Source organism: Nicotiana tabacum, chromosome 5 (genome assembly GCF_000715075.1).
Source record: "Nicotiana tabacum cultivar K326 chromosome 5, ASM71507v2, whole genome shotgun sequence".
In the NCBI taxonomy this organism is placed as follows: Eukaryota; Viridiplantae; Streptophyta; class Magnoliopsida; order Solanales; family Solanaceae; genus Nicotiana; species Nicotiana tabacum.
In genome coordinates, this window is record NC_134084.1 from 142,662,237 (window position 1) to 142,672,701 (window position 10,465).

Consider the following 10,465-nt stretch of genomic DNA (forward strand, 5'->3'; position numbering starts at 1 on the left):
ATTTTTTCTTTTCAACAATAAAACTAAAAATCCTAATTAAATTGTAAAATTGGCAATTAACTAAAAATATTGACACTTAATAATAACTATCACACGAAATTAAACATCAATAACGATAAAAATCACACAATTCAAACATTAAATGCAAAAGATGCAAAGTACATATTTTTTTTGTGATTTTCCCATTTTTGTAAAACAAACTTGTTAATTCCTAAACTGTAAAATTAAATCCTAAATGCACATGCAACACATATTTTTGTATTTTTTTTTAATTAAAGAAGAAATAAATTTGCACAGACAAAAATACAAAATAAATCACCAACAATACCAAACCATTTTATTTTGAATTTTTTTGGGAGTGGTTCTCATAGGGCAAAAATTACGTGCTCACATTCACGAACAGGTTCAGCGGGTTCCTTACCCTTGGAAGAAGATCTTTGTGAGAAAGAACCTCTGGTTCTAAAGGAAGGACTGGAACTAGATGAAGGAAGAGAAGAACCACGTACAGAAGAAGACCCTAAATTACGAAGTCTACCTCCTCTTCTACTCCTGCTAGGGGCAAGAGGGAAGTTATCAACTATGGGGATTCTTCTAGGGTTAGAGTTTGGTGAAGACATGATAGTACGAGGAAGAAGCAAATAAACATTCAAGAATTTAATACTCAGAGAACTTTATGTGATAAGGATAAAGACGAAAACTATGTTTATACTAGGAAGCAACCGTCAACGGAAAAGGTGCAATGATGGAAAGGTCATAATGAGAACTGTTGCTTCGTGATTAGTGAAGCCGTAAAAAAGCCCTAAAAAGCGCTGCAAAGTTGCAGAGCCAATAAAAAGGTGCCACGTATGATAAATATTAAATGGAAGTGACAATTGAAGCGTCGATTTTACCGTAGCATTAATAGAGGCAACATTCCCGCTTTAATAAAATCCACTTCCCAAATATTCAATTGATGAATAAATGGTAAGTGGAGAGACTATCTGTATTGGGAAAATCGATTTTACATATTAAAGTGATTGGAAGATGACGTGTCATGATACGAAGGCTGGTCAAAGAGTGATGATTGGCAAAGAGGCACGAGTTGCAATAGATACGAGCAGAAGGTGCAAGTAGAGGCACGAACAGTTATTCAAAAGACTCAACGCTCATACCTATTTATACTCAAAAGTCAAGGAGAATGAATCTGATAGCATAAGAGAGTACATATACAGTATTTAATAAGCAGTAAATACTAAAAACGTTATAGAATCTGTATTAAATTACAATGATTATATAACGTAGCATTGAATGTCTTTAATTGTCTATAGTGGCCTAATTATAACAAAGGCAAAATGTATATCTTTAAGATAGCTATAAAAAGGAGAGAATGGATCATTTGTAAGGGCACGAAAGATCATCTGAATATACTGGTTTACTTTGTTTTCTTCTGTCTATCTTATTATTAGCAAAATCACTTTCCATCATTCAGTTTTGATTATCAGTAACCCGTATTCTTCTAAATTAAAGTTTTGACTGAAATTCCACTTTTTGGTTAAACAACCTCCAACTTGAATTCTTCTTGATATTAACTGCAATCCGATTAACTATTTAACTCAATTACTTTCTTGAATAATCTAGTGAAAAATAAAAAGAAATTAAGATAATTCCATCACTAGAGTTAATCATGATGATTAACCCACTCTCAAGTCTTGAATTCTGGCTTAAACCTTATAGAACTGCCCTAACTGACACTTAAATTCTGAAATTTAGAGTATCCATGGCCAGGTGCGGAGCTAGAGTGTTGAGAGCGGGTTCGGTCGAACTCAATAGCTTTGATTCGAATTCTGTATTTGTTTTAAAAAATTTATTAAATATGTATAAATTATTTAATTTATAACTTAATAACTTAAGACGATTAAAATCCCAAATCCATAAATTTGAAACTATGGCTTCGCCCGTGGCTTAGTTTACCGTTTTGGTTTAATTGTACCTTTAAGGCTAGGAATTCTTTATCAAGGTTAAGCTGTCTTTGATTCTCCAGTTAATGCCTCTAGGCTGCTAATCAACGCTCAAATTTCAACAATTTCCAAATTAAGAATTTAGGTTTTAGAGATATCCAATAAAATATTTGGGATTTGTTTAAAGTAGGAGATTTTACATTTCTAAATCAAAAAAAGAAAAAAAATGGGACTAAGGGGAGGGGGATCTTTGCTTTCAAAGAATTATAGTAAGGAAAGAATATAGGTCATGCATTAAAAAATAATCAAATGATTTATAATAACATGCTATTTGCCTTACTACCTACAGGCAAGATATTCTTGGAACATACCACAAGAATGTGGTGTCTTAATCAAGGAAACCTTTGCGGTTACCAGTTACACGAGACTCGAGAGGGAAATTTCTTTGAAATTGCACCTAGAATATAATTCAAATCTACTTTATTTCCATGTTTTTGACTTGAGAAATTTTTGCTTGATTATATTTCATGTTATTCTGTTGGGAAGTTTTACGTTAGTAGCTAAAAAGATGGGAGCCTACATATAAGGTATATGGATCTCTTAATGGTATGAGGCTTTTTTGAAAAAATTGTGTTATCTTGACCCAAAGCAGACAATATCATACCATATTAATAGTATCTTTGGGCCATTTTAATACTACGACTAGTATCAGAGCCAGGTTTGGCGACACGAGTACGGACATATGGCAAAATAATGGTCTGGGACTTAGTTTGCTTACGACCTTACGACCTTGGAGATGCGCACACACGAAGAAGCTAGTTGCGGGCTTTGGTTGCCTTAAATGCTCTAATGATGTGGGTGGCACACGGTGATAGTCCTGTGGATCGTGGTAATAGGCTACGTGGTAGTTCGAGGGAAAGATTGTTGGATGCGCGAATAAAGTCCCATATTGGGAGCTGAAAAAATGGGAGTCAACATATAAGGTGTGAGCATTTTTGGGGAAAAGTGTACGGCTTGACCCAAAGCAAATAATACACTACTAAAAATTCGGGCAATACCGTCCACAAAAACGACCAAAGTTGGTCGGCCAATTAAATTAAAAAAAATATTGCCGAAAAAACCGATCAAAGTTGGTCGGTTTTTTCCGACCAAAGTTGATCGGCATTTTAATTATGTAATTAAAAATTGCGCTATCTGGGAATGAATCGGGGTTTGTACTGTGGCACGATACTATTCTACCACTAGACTACTGGTGCATTTTGTTTTAAGACTGTCTTTTATTTGATTTATACTCTTTAATTGTATTTTTGCACGAAAATAATCGACCAAAGTTGGTCGGTTTTATTAAAAATTAAAATTACCGACCAAAGTTGGTCGGTTTTTTAAAATGACCGGCCGAATTAACCGATCAATTTTAGTAGGTTTTTTTAATACTAATTTTAATTTATTTTAAATGAAAAACTAACCAAAGTTGGCCGGTTTCTTGAAAAATAAATTTCGCGGGACTCAAAAATAATTTCCCGCATTTTTGCGCGAAAGAAAACCGACCAAAATTGATCGGTTTCGCAAAAAAAATTAAAAAATATAATATTTTGAAAAATCGATCAAAGACCGGTTTTTTAACCGACCAAAGTTGTTTTTGCCAAATTTTTAGTAGTGATATCACACCATGTTACAAGTATATTTGAGCCGTTTTAGCCCAACATATTCTTTTTGACAGTAGGGTAAGCATGGTAGAATAACCACATGCAAGTGGGGCATAATCATATCATATTATTGGACTAACAACTATTGTCGCGCGAGATCTGATTATCTGATTGATAGAAACTCCACCTTTGTAGAATTAATTGACATCCTGTCACACTCGAAATAATTCAAAGTTAACTCCAAAATAGAAAGTTTGAAACAGTGGAGTGGTATGCAGGTGCATTAAGAGTAGTAGGAATGGAATCAGGTGGCAGCTTGTGATGGCATCGTTTAAAACATAATCAGTTTTTAAAAAATAATTTAAAGTTTAGTCATTTTTTACAAACTTCGAACCTGCCTAACTGAGAAGAATAGGATTACATTTCATGTCTTCGTTACTTCAACGTGTATACGATGTGCTTGGTATTCCAGATGAACTTGGTCAGCAGTAGATTAATTAGTCACAGATTAGTTTTATATCGGATGCAACATATATATACTAAGTACAAGGAAGCAACAGCGAAGCTAAGAATTTTACTAAGGGGTATCAAAATATAAAAAGTAAACAGACGAAGAATATATGGAGAGTTAACATATAATACATATACATAAAAATAAATTTTTAACCTAGTTGAACAATATAATTTTCCAACGAAGGATTGTCCACCGACACCTATTGGCGTAAGGTGGCTCCGCCCTTGCAAGGAAGTAGTGTTTGCATCCATATGTGACTTTCCAAGTTGAGCTCAAAATAATTTACAACATTTAAACAAAAGAAAAAAAGAGGAAACTAGTGTGTAGAGAGAGATAGACAGAGAGAGAGAGTGGGGGGGGGGGGGGGGGGGATTGGGTTGGGGGATTTGATTAAATAGGAATGTAGAGCACATGAAATTTGGTCCCTACCACCAAAAGCCCACTAGGAGGGGTAGACACAACCCAACATTATATTGCATGAAGGGTTCAGTCCAAACAACGATTTGATGGGACTCGTGCCTTACGTTGCACGTGCAATTTCAGCGTCTCCTTATCGGAAGATTTGCACAAATAGGATTATTTAGTGCAAAAAGTTTTCGCCCCATTAAAAAAGATTTTGAAAAAATAGCCCCCCTGCTAAAAATTTAAAGTATATTGTAAAAATTTTGAAGCACGATAATTTGAACTACATTACCAGAATTTTAAAGCACAATGATAGAATTTTGAAGCATACTACAAGAATTTGAAGCACGCTTCTAGAATTCTAAAGCATAATGTCAGAATTATTGTATTTTACTAAAAAAAATTCTTAGCAAGGTCAAAATATAAACAGTAGTTCTAGAATATATATATTTTACTTTTGACACGAGAACAAAATTTTTGAAATAAAATTTACAATGATCACATTGGCAAGTTCAACACTCAATGCAGGACGCAGCACAAAACGAGCAGCATAGATTTCAACTCTTTCGTGTTTTCATTAGCAGATACTGCCTACACTTGCTACTCTTCCTTACTTCCCCTGTACGAGTGCAAAGTTTAGGCAAACATAGAAAGAGTATTACAAGGGCAACTAAAACTTAACATGCACCAGAGCAGCATTGGGTATTACCGTGTTACGCGAGAAACCAAAATTGAACCAGAGCCACTCCCCGTCTTTAAACATAACTAAATACAAAGACAATCCTATTTTAGTCGTCAGTGCACAAATATTTCAAGATTGTCCTTGGGCCTGCTTCTCTCAAGCTGACTCTCCATTGGCAGCCAAGCCTCTGATTTTTACATCATAGAAAACTTCTTCAACTTTCCTAAGGTCATATTTCATTCCTGCAACAACAGAAATTGACGAATCAGCAAGTCAATTTGCAGAAACATCAAAATCAAGATATGCAGTAGCACCAAATCAGCAGCCCGTTGGATTGATTAAACTAAAAAAACATATGAATAAGTTATGAAAAGTTGCATAGACAATAGATGCATTCCTTCCTCTAGATTCGTTTCGTGTAAAGTTCTACTTAGATAACTTTATTGCCTTGCAGAAAAGTCAAAGAAAGGTAGGAAAAACGGTTAGGAAAATAGATAGAATTCAATACGGTCCTTACAGCCAAGAAATAAAAAAGAAAAAGACAATGCACATCCACCTCCCACACCCATGAGGCTCCGTTTGCTCAACATTATCAGATTCAACATTTCTCTTCCCTGATGGGGTAATTTTAATGTCTAATGGTCTATAACTCCATATACATCAATTTGTATGAGATATTGACCAGCAAAGAAGGATGAAACTAATGCCTTAATGCTCGACTATTTTCCCCCATTGCTTAGTAGGTTGATGGGCTTCGCTGCAACAGTAGTGTATAATATAGCTCAGATGAAGTGTTCAAGGAAAGAAATGGTGGAATCGTCTGAGCATAGCCTGCTAAACTGGAACTCTCATAACGTAGCCTTCGGAAATTAAACTTATTTGTTCACCACTAGATCTGCTACCTTGTAACTCTCATCGATTTCTGAAAAGACTGTCTTATGGAAACTACGCTTGGATGCCAATGGCATCAATGAAGAGAACCAATGGTGAAAGCAGCAACCTAAAATTCACTGGTTTTGCTACTGGCTAAGACAATCGGCCTAACTTCAATGCCTAATTACTAGTAATACCCTCTTTAAAAGAGAAAACAACCGAAGTCCACTATATCAAAATTAGTTTATTGCTCAAGCTGGAGAAGTTGGACTGACTGGTATTTTGAAAATATATGCCTGTCTGTTACCTCTTTCTTTGGATAGTGAAAAACATATACTTACATAAGATATACCCATCGGACAATTTTTTGATATTTTTTTAATTCTTTAACCAGCAGTATTTTTATTTTGTTCATCCACTTCTCTCTTCTTTGTCCTAAAGCTTTGATCTAAAAAAAAAGGTAGCCTGGTCCACAAAGCAACCCGCGTTCATGCAAGGTATGGGGAAGGACCACAACGGAAGGTGTGATGTAGGCAGCCTATTGGCTAATTTCACCACTCGCAACAGTGACCAATAGGCCACACGAAGACAACTTTACTGTTGCTCCAAGGTTCCCGTTCAAAGCTTTGATCTAAACCAAAAGAAATTTACCCTACATAACCTTTTTTTCTCAATTTCTCCGCGCGCTCAAACAACCGCCTTTTATCTCACATTTCCTAGAGCTCAAACAATTCCACGGATCTCATGTTTCTTAAATTTCAAGATCCTTTCCTTTGTGCTTTCTTTTCACGCATTACAAGAGAAAGTTACAACTAAAGATACTTTGATATTAATGATCAAAATATGCAATTTATATAGGATGTTATTATAAATCAAGAAAAAGAAAAGACAATCTAATTTATATGGAATTGCACGCTCACCATCAAACTTTTTGCGCAAGAAATCATTTCTGAGATTAAGCATGCGAAATGCTGCATGGAGATCTGTCAAGAACTTCAAAACCTTACGCGGGCAATCATAGTCCCCAGCTGTCACTTGGTTCACCACATATCTAGGCTGCAACATCATTACCACATGATTGGTCAATCCAAAGACGAAGATGCCACAATAGACAGTATCAGTGGCCTTTGCAAAATGAGAAGGAACACAGAAAAAACCTTAAATATATTATATGTTAATTTGCACATCAGCTTTGTGTCAAAACCACAACAGAGATAGCTACCAAGTTTAAGTTAGTCATGTAAAGCAGAAAAACAGAAATATTCCAAGTTCTAGCTTATTGTCCTTACCAACTCATTTGACATAAAACAGATACCTGCCAGAAAAAAAAAATCCTGTAAGTATCTCCAAAAATATTGAATCAAGCAATACAACAACGTTTCAAGACCTTAAAGTCTCTTTCAAGGGAATTAGGTAGAAGTCCTAAAATGAAGGATACAGGAAGATTAGGTGGCCTTTTGCAAGCACGGAAGGCATTAAGATGCCTTTGAACCTTACAAGCATAAATCCTTTAAAAGCAGGGTTTATGGTTTCACATATAAGCTCCTGCTTTAGAAACAACACTGTGCATATGCATAATGAATTCCTAAACATGTGGAGGACTAGAGCCTCAAACCAACAGAGCCAAATGTCTTCGACTCTTCTTATCATCCTTGAAACATTTACAAAAGAATGACACCAAGTTTACCAATCAAAAAAAGAATAAGAGCAAGTTTTGTACCAACATATTTTGGAAACTTAGGGTCACTCACCAATAAGATAGTCTTCAACATCAAGTCCAAATTCTGTTGGTGTCACTACAAAGTATACAAGTATTAAAAGTTAATAACTTCAAAGATTATCTAAATCTAGAACACATAGATAAAAACTGATAGAAATATACATGACATTCACTTTGAACATCAGCCTTTTCACCTAAAAGGTTGACACAGCAGAGTAAAGCGTTTATTTTTGCTTTCAGTTTACAATTGGCTTTTGCTGCTAAGAGGTTGAAGCTCTCCTAATTAGCATTTGCTGTCAGAGATTTCAACTATAGGGGTTTTCAATCATCCTAAAAAAGAAAGGTGATAATCATCCAAGAATTGTAGAAAGGAGCAAAGAGAGGCAGCTCCAAGCTCTACCATGCAAGAATGAGGGAGCCATGATCTTCCCTTTTTGCTACCTCAATTTGGAGGAGATGTGATCTCAAGACAGTATGGACACGAGAAAGATCAAGGGATGAACTCATCAAAACCCAGTTGCTGCAAATGGTAGGAAGTTATTAGCTTATAAAGGCCAACTAAGAACGGATTAGACCTCCAACCTGCTTTTCAACTGTGTGAGCTGAAGTTGAAATTTCCTCATCAACATTCACTATATAAAACTTTAATTGCTCACAGATATGCCGATTAATCCACATTAATTGAGGAAGAAATCAAATTATAAGATAGGAGAGATTAATAGAAATTTGTAGCTTCATGAGAGAGCCATGGCTAAAAAAGAAACATAATTGCCAATTCATATGAAAGATTGGCACTCGAAATATGAGAACAGATAGAAAAACACAATACAAGAAAAACTGCTGCAGCCGATGCACTGTGCAGAGTATTCAATAATTATGTTATGTTAAATTCACTAATACATTTTACCTAAAAGGATATATTATAGACAGAAAAGAAAACTTACAGCCAAGTTTCTCCTCGACTTCATTGTGCAGAACAAGAGTCCCCGTCTCTAACCAATGCATAAAAGCAATCAACGAGACCACAGTTTGTGTTTCACTCTTCCAATCACCGTGATACCTAATACACCAAAATGGACAATCACGGAGGCCGAAAGATAACCATAAAACCATCTTAAACTGAAAAACAAAGAAAAGAAAGAGATATCATCAAGTATCACTCACCGGAAATACTGACCAGGACATTCACGTACGATTTCCGAAAGCCGACTGTAAAGTTCCTTCAGCTCTCCGATCTGAGCCTTAGCCTTCTCTAGAACCTCTATTGCAACGTAGTGAATGGAACAATATTTAGGCTAATAATAACTTAACAAAAAGAAATATCTATATTACTATTAACAACTGCAAGAAACTAGATAAAGCCTGAATTTTAAAGCAAAAACAAATGCAGCACACATACATCTTAATTCAACTCGCACCACCCTCCAAGAGCACGTTCTCTATTTAAGAGCAGGAAGGGAGAAATATGATACTCCCTACCCTCCACATTCATTTCACATGACATTATTTGACAGGAGACGGCGCTTAAGATTTTTATTTGACTTATTTATAATGGAAGACGTCGCATCAAAGTGTAAAATTAGTACTCCCTCAGCTTCAATTTATGTGGCGGTGTTTGACTTAGATAAAGGAAGATATCACTTCCAAACTTCTAAACACAGATTAAAAGAAACCCTCCCATTATCCCCAACATGAGATTTCTAAAGCCAAGCAAATCAGAAAGTTTAAAGTTAAATTATTTTCAAATAAATAAAGGCGCAATAATATCATTAATGAAATTCGTGAAAGTTACTTAGAAACAAATCGCATCAAATATTTCAAAACGGATAAAATGAAACGATTTTTAATACAAATAAGAACGGAAAAAGTGAGTACTAATATATTTTTTTAATACCAGCAACAGGGCGAGACTGATGAACGAGAAGGAGGCTAGCATATATAACCCGAGTAACCGACTCAATCTCCGTCGCCACTGCTCTTATTCGCTCCCGTAAATTCCCGGACTCCTCTAAATGATGCCGAAAGTCCTCGAACTGTTTCTCCAATTTCTCCGACGAAGGATTGGACAAATCACCAGCCGCCATTGAATTAGCAAGAAATGTAGAGCAACAACGAGCTTTATTAGAAGATGTGAAGGTGGAACTGGGAACGGAGAAATTTTGGGTGGAAATGAGAAGGAGAGGGAAGTAGGGTTTAGGGTTTAACACGTAGTGAGAGAATACAGTACAAGTGTTTCGAAATGCCGATATCATGTTGAGGAATAATGGGAGGGTGAAATTTTACTCTCTTTTTAGAAGTTTTCATGATTAATGAGATATTATTCAGTAATATTTTATCGAAAATGACTTACTTTTTTAAAAATTAAAATATTTAAATGGAACAAGTATTTGGTTGGAGATAAGAAATTATTTGAAAAAATATACATGTCCATATGTAATCCCGTAAGTGGGTATGGGAAGTATAATGCGTACCTAGACCTTACACTTACTTTAAGCAGGTAAAAATGTTATTTTCGATAGACCCTCAGCTCAAGTAAAGCAAAATCATATTAGTTTAAAAAGAAGTGCAACAATAAAGAAGACATGGCCAAAAAAAACACTAACAACAATAAGATAATAAGAAAATCAAAGCAGAAGAAAATCAGGTAGTAATAGAAATTTCGATAGACCATCGACTCAAGTAAAACAAAAT

The 10,465-nt window shown here is 35.3% G+C and overlaps 1 protein-coding gene across 2 annotated transcripts; it reads right to left on the reverse strand.

The window, feature by feature from the left end:
- Positions 1-5,026: 5,026 nt before the first annotated feature.
- Positions 5,027-10,053, reverse strand: LOC107796099 (uncharacterized). Of its 2 annotated transcripts, XR_001650306.2 has the most exons (8): positions 9,669-10,053; positions 8,939-9,035; positions 8,719-8,834; positions 7,806-7,850; positions 7,344-7,369; positions 6,975-7,110; positions 5,209-5,423; positions 5,027-5,118 (listed from the first exon to the last, which is right to left on the reverse strand). XR_001650306.2 is itself a non-coding variant. In XM_016618831.2 (7 exons), exons 1-7 carry the CDS (start codon positions 10,024-10,026, stop codon positions 5,338-5,340), a joined length of 864 nt encoding a protein of 287 aa, XP_016474317.1. In that variant the 5' UTR covers positions 10,027-10,053; the 3' UTR covers positions 5,027-5,337. The 2 variants fall into 2 exon arrangements, 1 of the variants encoding a protein (XP_016474317.1); XM_016618831.2 differs by having other exon boundaries at positions 5,027-5,423.
- Positions 10,054-10,465: the final 412 nt, after the last annotated feature.